General features: G+C 42.3%; 1 protein-coding gene across 2 annotated transcripts in view; it reads right to left on the bottom strand.

Moving 5' to 3' along the window:
- The window catches only part of ACAA1 (acetyl-CoA acyltransferase 1), a 57,897-nt gene that overhangs the window by 11,431 nt on the left and 31,536 nt on the right, over positions 1-14,930 (bottom strand). For both annotated transcript variants that reach the window (XM_018569237.1, XM_018569236.1), the window contains 2 exons: positions 14,584-14,664; positions 8,158-8,348 (listed from right to left, as the gene is read on the bottom strand). In XM_018569237.1, coding sequence (XP_018424739.1) covers positions 8,158-8,348; positions 14,584-14,664 — 272 coding nt within the window. The remainder of the gene's footprint in view (positions 1-8,157; positions 8,349-14,583; positions 14,665-14,930) is intronic.

A 14,930-nucleotide genomic window follows, 5' to 3' on the forward strand; every position in this document is an offset into this window, starting at 1 on the left:
TTCGAATGTTTTTCTTTCATGAGAGTTTTTAAAACTTTCAGTGCTTTAATATTGAGGTTTTGGATGGAGTGATCTTTCTGGGAGAAGTGATGTCCTACTGGAGTGCAATATTCATTTTCTTTGTGGTTCTTGATCGAGCTCCTGTGTAGGTTCATCCTGAGCTGCAGCTTAAGGCTAGTTTCCCCAATGTAACAGCCTTTGTCACATGCTGAACACTGTATCATGTACACCACGTTAGCAGATGTACATGAGTATGATCCCTTAAATGGTGTACATTTTGTTGTTGTGACTCGCTGTATTCTTGTCACATATATGTTGGCAAAGTTTGCAGCGGGTTTTTTGCATTGTACTGCGCCATTCTGTGTCCGTTCCTCTTCTGGGATCAACTTACTGCGTACCAATCTTCTTCTCAGGTTCAGTGGTTGCTTGAAAGCCAGTATTGGGGGCTGAGGGAAAATTTCTTGAAGTATGGGGTCTTCTGAGAGTACTGGCTGTAGATCTTTAATGATTTTGCGTATTACCTCTAAAGTGGGGTTGTAGGTAAACTACAAGAGGGGTCCTGGTTGGGTTTTTCTTCTCCTTGTACTGTAGGAGTCTTTCTCGTGGTGTTCTTAGGGCAGATTTAATTGTCTCTGTCCTCAGTGTCAGAGCAAATGCGGTGGTATCAGATTGCTTGGCTGTAGATGACACCCTGTTTAGTGTGACTTGGATGGAAGCTGGCATTATGGAGGTAGCTGTACCGGTCTGAGGGTTTTCTGTACACAGAAGAAGGGAGTGAGCCAATGCTGACAATTATGGCACAATCCAGAAAACACACTGTGTTCTGAGAAATTCATTTTGAGTTTGATCGATGGATGGAATTAATTGAATGATGCATGGAAGTTTAAAAGGCTTTCTTCTCCTTCTGTCCATATTATGACAATATTGTCGATATAACGATAATATTTGAATGGTTTATGAGGGTGAGTGGCTAGGAATCTGTGTTCTAGGTCAGCCATGAAGAGATTGGCATATTGTGGTGACATTTTTGTGCCCATAGCTGTCCCGGTTATTTGTAAATATATATTGTTATTGAAATTGAAGTAGTTGTTTGGAAGTATGAATTCAATGAGTTTGGCGATGGTTTCACTATCATAATTTTGTGTGATATTATGGGGAGGAGAGGAATTTGGTGCAGGCCTCAATACCATCTTTATGCGGGATGTTGCTATATAAAGACTCCACATCCATGGTGACAAGTATAGTATTAGCAGGTAGGTTAGTGATTTGGCTCAGTTTGTTAAGAAAATCTGTGGTGTCCTGTATGAAGCTCTTAGTTGTGATAACAAGGGGCTTCAGAATGTTTTCAATTAAGCCAGATATTTGTAACCAATCTTCTTCTCAGGTTCAGTGGTTGCTTGAAAGCCAGTATTGGGGGCTGAGGGAAAATTTCTTGAAGTATGGGGTCTTCTGAGAGTACTGGCTGTAGATCTTTAATGATTTTGCGTATTACCTCTAAAGTGGGGTTGTAGGTAAACTACAAGAGGGGTCCTGGTTGGGTTTTTCTTCTCCTTGTACTGTAGGAGTCTTTCTCGTGGTGTTCTTAGGGCAGATTTAATTGTCTCTGTCCTCAGTGTCAGAGCAAATGCGGTGGTATCAGATTGCTTGGCTGTAGATGACACCCTGTTTAGTGTGACTTGGATGGAAGCTGGCATTATGGAGGTAGCTGTACCGGTCTGTGGGTTTTCTGTACACAGAAGAAGGGAGTGAGCCAATGCTGACAATTATGGCACAATCCAGAAAACACACTGTGTTCTGAGAAATTCATTTTGAGTTTGATCGATGGATGGAATTAATTGAATGATGCATGGAAGTTTAAAAGGCTTTCTTCTCCTTCTGTCCATATTATGACAATATTGTCGATATAACGATAATATTTGAATGGTTTATGAGGGTGAGTGGCTAGGAATCTGTGTTCTAGGTCAGCCATGAAGAGATTGGCATATTGTGGTGACATTTTTGTGCCCATAGCTGTCCCGGTTATTTGTAAATATATATTGTTATTGAAATTGAAGTAGTTGTTTGGAAGTATGAATTCAATGAGTTTGGCGATGGTTTCACTATCATAATTTTGTGTGATATTATGGGGAGGAGAGGAATTTGGTGCAGGCCTCAATACCATCTTTATGCGGGATGTTGCTATATAAAGACTCCACATCCATGGTGACAAGTATAGTATTAGCAGGTAGGTTAGTGATTTGGCTCAGTTTGTTAAGAAAATCTGTGGTGTCCTGTATGAAGCTCTTAGTTGTGATAACAAGGGGCTTCAGAATGTTTTCAATTAAGCCAGATATTTGTTCTGTAATTGTTTCCATACCTGTAATAATGGGTCATCCTGGGTTTCCTGGCTTATGGATTTTGGGCAGCATGTAGAAGGCCCCCATGTGAGGATTGGAAGGTATCCGATTAAGTAAACCTTGCTGTATGTGTCTTGGGAAGGATTTGATGAGTTTAGTAAGTTCTTCTGTATATTCCCTGGTGGGGTCCTGGTCCAGTTTTTTTGTAGTAGTTTCTATCAGATAATTGTCAGCTTCCTTCTGCAATGTAGTCCTGGGTGTTCATGATAACTATTGATCCGCCCTTGTCAGCTGGTTTGATGATTATGTTTTTATCATTCATTAAGCTATGCAAGGCCTTTCTTTCTGGAGGTAGGAGGTTGTCTGGAATTTTTTCTGTTGTGTGGTAGCAAGGGATGCTACTCTCGTGCGGAAGCTTTCAATGTAATTGTCCAATTTGATGTTATGTCCTGTTGCAGGTGTAAAGTCTTTGTTCTTTTTTCTGCTGTCCAGGCTGGATGTGGTGTTATCTTTGTCAGAGAAAAATTCCTTAAGCCTCAGTCTTCTAAAGAATTCTTCCAGGTCTGAGTATAATTGTATGTGGTCCAGTTTGGTGCTTGGACAAAATGTAAGCCCCTGGAAAGGATAGCTGCGATAGGGACATAGGTAGTTCCAGAGGATGAGGTGAAATTGGTTAAATCTTATGTTTGGGGCATCTTTGTTCTGTGCAAGGTTTGCCAGTTTCTTCTTTTTCTTACTGATGAGGCTTTGTTGTTTTTTGTCTCTGGCAGTGTAATCTTTGTCTTTTTCCATATAGTTGATGAATTAGGAGGTTGCGTAGTTTCTCACTGCTTCGTCTGCAGATGTTCTCAGCTGCTGGTGAATTGTGGGTAGTTGAGAGTGGGTTCTTCATAGTAAGTCCCTTTGGGACGAGGTTCATTTTCTTACAACGGGTAAGAAAAAATATGTCACTGTTGATCTGAGTTTTCTTTTCCAATCAACTTGATTGCTTGCTTCTTTAAGCGGCTGTATTCTGTATCTTCCATTGTAGTGTAATGTATATGGGTAAGCCGTATTAGTCCAGTAGAGAAGATGTATAAAAAAACCAAAAACTTGCTTTGATCTAAGTTTCCAGGTAACCACACACTGTTCCTCAGTTAATTTGTTAACTTGTTAACCTGAGCTATATCATGATAGAAAAAACATTCGAAATAAAAATGATTTTACATTTTAATTCCATAAAGGAGGGACTTAATGTGGATTCTGGTTTTCTTACATGTTTCTTATGCTGTATCACATACTACAATACTCCGTTTTGTTTTTTATACATCTTCTCTACTGGACTAATACGGCTTACCCATATACATTACACACATTATATATATATATATATATATAAAACGTCTGTTGGCCGCACTGTCTTATCAGCGCTTTCCCTTCAAGGTTACTGTCTCCCCATGGGGAACAAAAGTAGCCACCCTCCAGAAGGAAGGACAGTGTCAGCACCAATTCAGAGACTATTTGAGGATCTAAAGCGGAGTGATACACAAACATTTTTTTGTTAATAGTTAAAAGGTACTTGAATGCATTTTTAAGATTTAACGCCTTAGTTCAGTGTCACTTTAAAATGATTAACCCTGCGCCACGATCTAAAATCAGGCTCGGAGTTCAGTAGCTGAAACAGCAGGCAAGGGTGTGGTATAAACAGGCCAGGTTTGGTACAAAAGCAGTAGGAAACAGTATTGGAGCAGGCAGAAGAGGTAGCAGGTTTAAAGGGGGAAGGCAATAAGTGTAGTCAGTGAATTGGCAGCCAAGGCTCGGTACACGAGTAGCAGTATAGGATGTCGTTCAGATACAGCAGAAACCCTCTGAACTACCTCTGAAATTTACAGTAATTCATTTTGAAATGAGAAAGGGATCCAAATCTGTTGAATGCAGCCAATAAATTAGGTAGTGACATCTGTGGTTGCATGACATCTGCGTAGGCAGTGGTCTTGAGGTGCTCTGATGAGGTTTTTGTTAACCTTGAATCGAGCCAATGGAACAGAATAAAAAGACATCCAATCCAGCGTTGCATTAAGTCGCCCAATCCAATATGCTGAAGGGTCTAAATGTTCAATACACCCTTTCAAAGGCTTTTTCAGCGTTGGTTGACAGGAGAAGCAGCAGAATAGAGAGAACACATATAGTGGATCACATTGAATTATGCAACTATGTAACATTTAATGTCCTGATGGCATTTCTCCTCGCCTCTCTGGCGGAATGAAGCCTACCTGTTCTAAACCTACAATATTTGGGAAGACAGTCAGTAATCTATTCGCTAGAATTTTTGCAAAAATCTTAAAATCTACATTTAGTAGTGAAAAGGGGGAGTAGCTAGCGCAATGCTGAGGGTCTTTGTCCTCCAAGATTGGATGATCCAAAAGGTTCCAGCTCCTCGTCCGAGATACTTGGTAGTGCCAGGTAATACTTTACAGCGGCCATTTGGGAGGCCTCAATTTCTCCCCATAACTTTCCAGATAGGGAATTATAAAATTCACAGAATCAGCATTCTATGTCTAGGGACTTTGAAAGTGCCTGACTGAAATGTGAGAGAATCTACGGGACCTAGCCTGTCTCAACGCGTTAGCCAGCATCTTCCCGGTTTGTTGCCAAATACGTAAACTAGGTCCCGTAGATTCGCATCTAGCCAAAAGGACTTTGATCCTATCTATGAGCAGTGAATTTAATTCCGTCCTTGCCTTAGTTATATAAACCAGGAGTCCAATCTAAATGTGCCTTATGCCTAAATTCCAGAGATTTAATCTCCTCAGTGCGGGTCTTGATCCTGGCGCCCGGAGACCTTTTAGAAGTTACGCCCCACTTTATCAATAATCCTCTCATTTAACATTAGTGAGATTCCCACAAAGTAAGTGGGTTTTGTCCAGGGATGTCATTAGTCAGAAAAAAGTGGTTAAGTTCCTGAGTCGGAACAGATTCGAGAGCCGCATCCTGTAATAATGATTCGGTCAGTCTTTATAATGATGTTTTGGGAGTATATTCGCCAAACTGCATAGTGATGTGCACAGGGGCATGATCCGATAAGGACATAATCCCAATAGAAGCAACCACTACCCAAGTGAGTGCGGCCTGTTGAAACAGTAAAAGTATAATCTTGAGTACTTCTGGTGTACATGGGAAAAATATGTAAAGACTTTACCTTGTGGGTGCAGAAGCTTCCACACATCTGTGAGCTGAAGAGCATAGACAGTTTTCTTAACATGCCTCCATTGGGCATTCGTAAGGGCAGAAGTCCTCCTGGAGGAATCTGGCTGTGGGTCTAGTACCTTATTGAAATCACCCCCGTATGATTAATTGCCCTTTAGCAAAACCAGCTAGTTTAGAGAAGCATTCCTCCAAAAAAAATCTGACCAACGTTGGGGGCACAGAAACTTGCCAATGTAACTAATTGACCTTGGAGTTCCCCCTTAAAGAGAAGCATTCGACCCTCAGCATCGGTGGACTGGTCAACAAATTTCCATTGAACCTGCCTAGTGATCAGAATACATACTTGCTTAGCTTTAGAGTTGCTGGTAGTGCCAATATAACTCAGGAGATAGTGACAGTTAGATAATTTAGCCATCGCCTGTTGGCCGAAATGGGTCTCCTGTAAGAATTCTTTGCGAGTGCCAGCATGCCATAAATCGGTCAGTAACCTTGATCACTTCTCATGGAGATTAACACCCTTGACATTTAGAAAGGTAACAAAGAATGACAGCATTGTCTGACCACACACTGAAAGATTTAGGAGTAAATTGGTGACAAAGAGAAAACAAGCCCACTGCCGAGTAGGTACCCCACCTAGACCAGCACCCAACCCCCAGAAAAATATTCTAGGTAAAAAGAGAAGAGAAACAGAGAATGTGGAAAGAGAGCAGACAAAGCAGGAGAAGAAGGAAACTAAGAATCTGGAGACAAGACATAGGTTGGGGGATAAGGTGAAGTAAAGTATTGAGAAATCTACCTACCAAGTCCCAATCCTCGCCACCCAGGAGAAGGAAGGGACGCAATGGAGCAAGAGAGTGTGTCAAGCAAAGAGGACAGTAGAGGTATGTTTCAAATAGGCAACATAATAGGAGGTTAAAAGGTACATGGTGCATTAGAGTAGATAACATGTAATTCTAAAAACATTTAACATTGCAGGATTCCAAGAGTGTATCGAGAAAAACAGAAAACTGACGCACAGTATCAAAACACAGTGCGTCAAACTCCAAAGGCTGATCTAAAAGGAGCGAGGCAAACAACCAGGGCCCCAGAGCTGCAAATGCAGCCAGGAAACTCCAGTCCCTGCCACAACCTGTGGAGGGGCAGGTGACTGTCAATGTGAATGGCATTAAGCAGAACAGTCACAGGACAAAGTCAACAGTGGTATGACACTTTTTGGTGTGGCGGTCCCGTCAATAGAAGCAAAGGCTAGCGTAGCCAATAGGGACTCGGGGAAATGCAAGTCCAATCGTGTTCCTGGGGAAATAACAGGAAAATGAAAAAAATTGTCCACGAGGTCGAAACAATAGAGTCAGAATCTAGAACAAGGAATGCCTCAGTCCAAAATGAAACTGTCCCTTCGAGGGTCAAGGTGATGAGCTAGGTCAGGGTGGTAACCAGGTTAAATGGAACCATAACAAGCTGTAAGTCATTCCAGAGACGGGTCTCAGACCTTCTGGGCTGCTGTGATCTAGATCACCGCCTCCGCTGTGGCAGAGCTCGCGCAGGAGTGGTCCAATCTGGCGTCAGTAGGATCATCCAGTATGGCACATCCACCACGTCCATCCCCAAGAAGATGAATAGTTCAGGAAGCTGTTGTGGGACATGCAAGATGGTCTCATTATTCTCCGGGATCTGCATAGTAAACAGGTGGCCCCAACAATAAGTGTCGCTAGCACTGCAAATCTGATCAAGAAGGGGCTGAAGTAAATGCCTTTTGTATAGGGTGTGACAATGTCAGGTAAGATGTGTACTCATCATACTCCACTGAGCCTTTCCGCCTTGCTTGGCAAAGGATTTCTTCTTTCAGCGTGTAGAAGTGGATTCTACTAGGGCTGCAGCTAACGATTATTTTCATAATCGATTTAGTGAGCGGGTATACCGGCGTAGACGCGAGCGGCTTAAACAACGTGGGCATGGCGTAAGCGGCGTGCAGCGGCGAGCGGGAAATTTGAATTTTAGCCGATGAATCGACGATGGAAAACGTTGACAACGATTTTAATCGACTTAATCGAATAACTGTTACAGCTCTACTGTTCACCCATGTGTTTTCAATTGCAGCTTACCAGTCCTTAGATGAAGCTGACACCTACCCCTTCCCCTTACATACATCCTCAATTAATCATTTAAGACAAGATTGCGGAGTGCATATGAAAGCACAAGATTTCTAGTAGGCTCAGCAGTTAATCATTTTAATGGATCAAAATAAGAGAAGTTCATTGTTAGGGTTTACATATACTTTCAACTGCGAAGTTTGGAACATAAAATGCTTGTCTCAAATTTAGGTCCCATTGTAATGCATAATTTTCATATTAATTTACATTCTAATTTCTTCCTCCTTCTGCGTCTGAACGTGCCACATTAGAATAGTACTCAATACCTTTTTTGGTTGTGTGAAAATGTTCTACCGCTTCCGCCCAGTGTTTTTTTTTTTTTTTACATTAGATTGGTTTAAGTTCATCCACTGATAAAGTACTTTCTACATCTTAAAACCCTGGGGTGGAAATTTCACGGACATCAAATATATAACACCATAATCAAATACTGTATAACCACTTCTTTCAGTATAAAAAGGCATACATTAACTAAGCTACATTACCAGCAGTAGTGCTTCCATCTTCTTTAAAGGCTGGTTTAAGCTTTGCCAGCCCCTCCAGCGTGGTGCTTGGCCGAATGCCATCATCTTCACTTACTGTGATGGTTTTTGTATTGCCTTGATCATCAGTCACTGTGGTGGTTACAGCAACTATTTCAGCTTTGAAGTGGCCTGCTCTTTGTGCAGCTGCAGCCCTGAAAATTAGAGATCGTGATAAGGAACTCAAAGTAGCAGCCTCCAATGAACAAAAAGAAAATATATTTCTAAGTTGGGCAAAGAGCAATGTGCTAGCTCTGTTACCAATATAAATGCCAGGGGTACAGAGCTGGCAAACAGACTGTTTCAGTTGAAAAGGTCTGGATCACGGAGAGTGAGCGCATCACCCAGAAGTCTTCCAAAAAATTTGCCTTTGCCATATTTTCTGGCATCGTGCCTGTAGCAGGGGCAAAGGACCCTTTTGTGGACATGTCAGATGCATTGGTGGCTCAGTGGGATCACTACACTCCGATACATACTTACCTGCTGGTAAAACGTTTGCCACATCTACTACACAAGAGAGAATTCAAGGACATTCCGGTGATCCTGGCTTCTCTGGATCTGGCAAACTGTTGCCGAAGCATATGCTTTGGAGGGGGGTTCTGCACGGGAGCGGTCACACCAGCTCTTGTGAGGCGGTTCTGGGAGCAGCAGCAGAAAAGATATGACGTTGCAGGGAAAGCGGTTGGGGGAGAGCTAGGGAACTGACCATTCCTGAAATGGTCAACTTAGTCAATCAAGTTTAAATGCAAGTATGTGATAAGCTTTACTATTCTTTGCTTTTAACAAACATTTTCTTTCCTAACTGATGGGGTCTCTTAAAAAACAAAAGCAGTACTGTCTTCATGGTTTGGCAGTCTACATAAGGGCCCATTTACACCATAACAATGCACTGCTCACATGTGTTTAAGGTGCCATTCACAATGGATGGCACTGCAGCACACAGACACGCATTACGTGCTTACCATGCATTGCAGTATCACACAACAACAACACAGCAACTACTTATACAAAAGAGAGCAGTAACACACACACAGCTCGCCTAAATTCTTTGTCAGTAATGATGAAAGAGTGACATGAAAACTACTTGCTTATGTAATTATAAGAAAAGGTGTAATTCTAAAAAATATGTTGGGACCTTCACAATTTGTTTTGTGAAATTCGTTAAAAGGACACATGATCAGCAGTTATTCTGAGATAACTGCCAGCTTTAGGAGGACTTGGACACAAACAAATAACAATTTAACCAGCCAGGTTTAACCCCCTACCTCTCCCAGCATGCTTCAGTTTTATAGAAAAGCAGTATGTAGGCGTAGATCATAAAACACAGGAGGGTTGGGAGCTGCATCCCTTAAAAAAAAGATTAAAGGACAAAAATCCTGTCTTCTTGATTGTTCATTAAGGGACACAGGATCAGTAATAATTCAGAAACAAAAGTCCAGAAGCAGTTCAACTGACGTGAGGGTATCAAGGCAAACCAAAATTTAACAGGCTGAAAAAAACAATAATGATAAACAAGGAGCTGTCTGCAACTCAAACTGCTGCCTGAAGGTCCTAATGCCCAAAGAGGGCATAGGTCCTTATGTCCAAAGATGGCTGAAAACTCTGAAAAGCATTTAATCACGGACCTAGCAGAGAGCACCTTGAGAGGAAAGGGTGGAACCTTATCTTTCAGACCAGCAGAGGTGTGCAAAGTTTGGGGAAAAAAAACTACTACTAATCAAAGGACTAATGCAGGGACCCAATCTACTTGTCATGATACAAGAAATAACTTTAACCCAAATCGTATTAACCGTGCTAAGAAGTGCTTCTCCTTGGTCAGCGCAGTCGGGTGACCATGTTGACCAATGAGTGCTTATAATTTGCGAGCTAAAATCAAAATCCATAGCGCGGGGCTGCGCTGGACAGCAGTATAGATAATACACCCGTACCAGCAGAGAGGAAGGGCCATTCGCCAAAAAGCATAGCGGGGGAAGAAGAGGGGGCCAGATTTGAGTGGGTAATTCCATTTCCCAAAATTACTTGGGAAAGTGAACTCACCACATTGTGCATGTTCGAGACCGCTGCTGCCTGGCTACCACAATATGGCACACAGTGGAATGGGGTCAGCACACACACAATGCCCTACGTGCAAGTTTATTCACATGCAGAGGGCGGGGGCAGTGGGGTTGGTTTTAATTTTATAATTTTTAACTTTATCACTTTTTTCACTTAACTTTATTGCCATCACATACGGGATAACAAGCCCCTATGTGATAGCATTTGGAGGTGACAGGTTCCCTTTATGGAGCCTGCTCTCCAACACAGAAGATCGAGCACAGCATTATGCTCAATCTCCTGTGCAGCTCGACTTGTGACAGCTTAAGACAGGAAGCGTTCCTGTCTCACTGATAGCAAAAAGTTAGGACCGCACTATATAGGAGGTGCCTTGGCGCGGCTGTGCAGCTTTCACATTTTCTGCAGAAGACGTGTATCTAAACCTCTGTTTTTAACCTTAGCGGTGAGACAAGTTTTTCTGCATGCTGGCTGGCGAGTGTGCTGGGAAACTTTTTGCTATTGCTGTTTAAAGCCCTTCCATGTGCACCTTGCTGTAAAGCTGGTAACAAATTGATGTGCGTTTGCCTTTTGTTTTGCCTGTCTCACTGATCACACAGAGCAGATTGGATGTTCTCTGGTCTGCTCCCCGATCTCCATCCTGAAGTTATTTGCCATGGTCTGGGGGACCCCGAAAAACACAGTGGGGAGGTGGGTCAGGGGGAGAAGCAGGCTGCTAAAAGCTTTACAGCCACCCAGATCCACTTGTATAAAACGAGCAGCAGGTCCCCTGCTTGCTCACAGCAGGGCTAAATATAGGAAACCATCTGTCCGGTGCACATAACTGCATGTCCCCGGTGTCGATAGGATTTGCGCATCCCTATACCCCCAAGCCTTCCTCCATCCCCGATTTCCCCAGCGGAACACCTCCCAAAGAGGTGGGGCGGGGGGAGAAGCAGGCTGATACAAGTAATCTAGGTGGCTGTACAGCCGCCCAGATTACTTGCACAAAATGAGCAGTGGCTCCCCTGCTATGCAGCAGGGCTAAATGTAGAAAAACTGCATGTCCCGGGCATCAGTCGATAACAATCCCTGCTAGAACAGTAGTGTAAGGCAGAAGGAATAAGCTTTCAATTTTGCATTTTCAAAGTATCAGTGTGGATAGCAGCTGAATTCTGTGATCCACTTGAGATTTGGAAAGCACTTGAGTGTCAATAGACTCCTTAAACACTGGGGCAGCCTCAATAGACACAGTTGTTGAGTTGAGTACTCAGTGTATCCACAGTGGAAGTAACCCAGTTTTTAATAAAGGACTCCTCAAACCAGTATTGACCAGAAAAATGTTTTAGGAGGAGAGAACATTTTGTAAGGATTTTCCCAATCTCCATATAAAAACATCCATACGTAAAGAATGCACCGGGGAAGTTTTAATAGTTTTTACACATTGCAGAGATCCTAAAACTATTATCAGTAGTTTTGGATGCAACAGGCCGTTTTTATCTTAAGTCTCACACTACGTCAATAAGAACCAATATGGTACCTTTAGAGCCTGGGGGTATTGGCAGCTGGCTGCTGTTCCACAGGAGCTGGTTAATTTAAAAGGGATTTATGAGACTACTCATCATATAGGGTACCAGCAGCAAAAGGTTCAGAGGCCACAATGGTTGTAGGAATGTCAGATAAATATTCTGGGAGGAAAAACCTAAAAGTGTGCTTACAGCCTCTACGACCAAAGCCTACAATCATAGTGGCAACTTTATTTATAAAATCCAACATGGCTGCTGAGAAATAATCCCTGGATAAGGTAGATGAGGATGCTACACAGCTTCTCTTGCACTTCGGATCTGACATAATGTACTGCTAACAGTAGTACTGAATGGAGAACACATGCTTGCTACAACTTTCAGATTGTTCCATGAGTTGCTACAAAATCATCCCTGGCCGTGCACCTGTTGAATGCTGCCCGAGCGTGCATCCCGATTCTGTGGAAATGCATGACTCCCCGCCTCCGTTCACATGTGGATTGTTAAAGTAGATGAAATATACCGTATGGAGGACCTTACCTCCACAGAGGGCAAGTTCAAGTCCACTTGGAGTCCATGGCTGGCCTTCCAATACTCAGAGACCTACACCCGGGAAATGTTGTTTGACCCCCGGGCTGGGGCTGACTGTGACCCCCCCCGATGTTAAGCCCAGGGCCGCCTACTTTAGACGATGTGCCTGAGGGATAACCCAACTTCTGTCCACCTCTTCCTTACCCGTCCTTACTATGCCCTCTCTGGTCTGTTTTCCACCAAATTACGCGTGTCGTTTTCTCTACCCTTTCCTTTTCTCTACCCTTGTCCATCTACTTCCTTCACTTCAGATACCATCCACGATATTTAATTATTGCAGTATTAACCAGAGTATGCTTTATGCCCCCGCGCGGCGCAGGATTCTATACCTTCCCTCGTGACTCTTTTTAAAATGTGTACCAGCAAAGATGGGGATGCATATGCTCTTTTAATTTTGACTATGTTGAATCTGTTATGCATATACAAAGCAGCAACGATCCACTCTAATGTAATTTGGGCTGGAATGGTCATCCTTGTCCTGTAGTACAATATTCACATTGTTCTGGATCTGATATGACACCAAGGGTAATGCCATGGCTTTAGACCTGATAAGTGCTGCGCAGCTAAAATGGGACAAAGTCCAGGAAGGTGTTTCAAACAGAGCCCAGTGCTCCAAGGCCACATTCGAATGCAGGACCTGCATTTTCAGTGTGGCGAGGTCCGGGTCTGGCCTCCAAAGCCATGCTGAGGATTAGCCAATCTAGAAAGCTGCAAATAGGTGAAGTCTTTATGAAGCAAAATTATTTTCAAGAAAAATAAGATGGCTGGTAAAAAAGGGTAAACTTTTCTCACTAGAGAAAAAGCCATCCATCCTCTTTGGACACTAGCAAAAAACTAAAGCATGCTGGGAGAGGGAGAGGTTATACCTGACTGGCCAATGCTTTTTTGGTTGGCAGTGTCCAATTCCTCCTAAAGGAGGCAGTATAACCCAACTGTCTCGAATTACTAGTGATCCTATGTCCCTTAATGAACGGTAAGAATGCTTGTTGTCAGGTTGTTATGCTCATCAAGTGGCTTCAAAACTTTCCAAGCCATTGACCCACAACCAGTTTGCTGCCAGTAATCACCTGACCATTCTTTTTCCAAGTCAGTATCTTGGAAACCACTAAAGCCATGTGAAAAGCATGACAACCAGACAAATAACATTTTCAGATTAATAAGTCAGCAGCGATAGTCTTGATATTTGTCACAGCATAGGTTTCTTAAGTAATAATTCCTCATGTCAAACAAATAACAAAGGCCTATATTTAAAAGCAATTCCAAGTTGGGGCAGCCCCAGAAAGGCTATGGAGTGTATTTCCTGAAGCCTGTGCTGTTTAACTTTTGCTCTCAATGCTTCCTATCAGAAGCAAACTTCCAAGGCAGTATTGAATCTGATTGGTGGCTGTGGGAAACTAGGCTTTTTTTGTTTTGGCATCAGATTTTCTGTATACGAGACAAAAGCAATAAGTCTGCAAAGGGGGTGTTTGGGAATACCTTTCCTGCCTCACAAGTAGGCACATTCTAGGATTACCAAATTATTGACAAAATGGACTAGTGTGTAGCAAATGTCTCAACATTTATTTCCCTATTCTAACTGCTGTGTACCTTTAAATAAACCCATCTGTTGCCATGCAACATGCAAAAAGTACTACTGGAAAAAATATTTTCTGTGTTGTACTGTGGCGTACACGGAATGATTCCCTGCTGCCATTAAAAAGAGGACCTTTACAAATATCTTTAAAATAACAACAAACACACCTTTAGAAATGTTTGTATATATAAACAAATACTTTTAGGTAATTGCAGGCTTTGTATTCATTGCATACCTTATTTCTCTTTTCTTTCCCAGTCTTCTGGCAGTGGCCATGTTTACTAAGGGCATATTACTAGCTCTCCTTTTACTTCCTAGATTTCAGGCACATATGACTAGACAGGTGACTAGGACATGTGGCCATGCACATTATCTCAGGGGAGGCAAATGTCTTTTCCCTGAGATCTTGTTAGATTACAGATGAGATTTCCCAGCAAGCCTCTGCTGATGACAAAGCAATCCCAGTGTGCATTGCTTTGGCAAACTGAAGTAATTTTGCCCTTTCAAAGCAGAAATTGAATGCTCAGCAAGTGTAAGTATTTAAAAAAATCGCAGCATTTTAGACCGGACATGTCTACGTTATTATTAATCATCATACATAGAGGGATGCATTGGTAGAAGTTGATTTTTGAGTGTAAAGGTCAGCTTTAAAATATGCTAAAATTTGTTTACTTTTGTTGAGATGCCAGGGAAAACATATCTTGTTTCTGTCTGGTGACCCCAAACTGTTCAGCCACATTCTCTGAGGTAATCCTGCAATTAAAGAATTATTAAGACATTATAGTACACTACTTTAACAGACAAACACAATTATTCCAATGGTATATTTAACAGCCCAAAAGGGAGAAAATAAGAGAAGGCATTGTTAGGGTTTGCTATAAGAATTAGATAGTACCATCAACAATATCCTTCAGGGTACACGTAGAACTCTCTAAGAAGCAGTGACCTGGACGTGTGCTTATCAACCTTTGTGAGACCAAGGCCCAGTAAATTCTTTCAAAAAGATTCCATGCCCCAAT

Source organism: Nanorana parkeri, unplaced genomic scaffold (assembly GCF_000935625.1).
Source record: "Nanorana parkeri isolate BGI_ZX_2015 unplaced genomic scaffold, ASM93562v1 scaffold1309, whole genome shotgun sequence".
Taxonomy (NCBI): Eukaryota; Metazoa; Chordata; class Amphibia; order Anura; family Dicroglossidae; genus Nanorana; species Nanorana parkeri.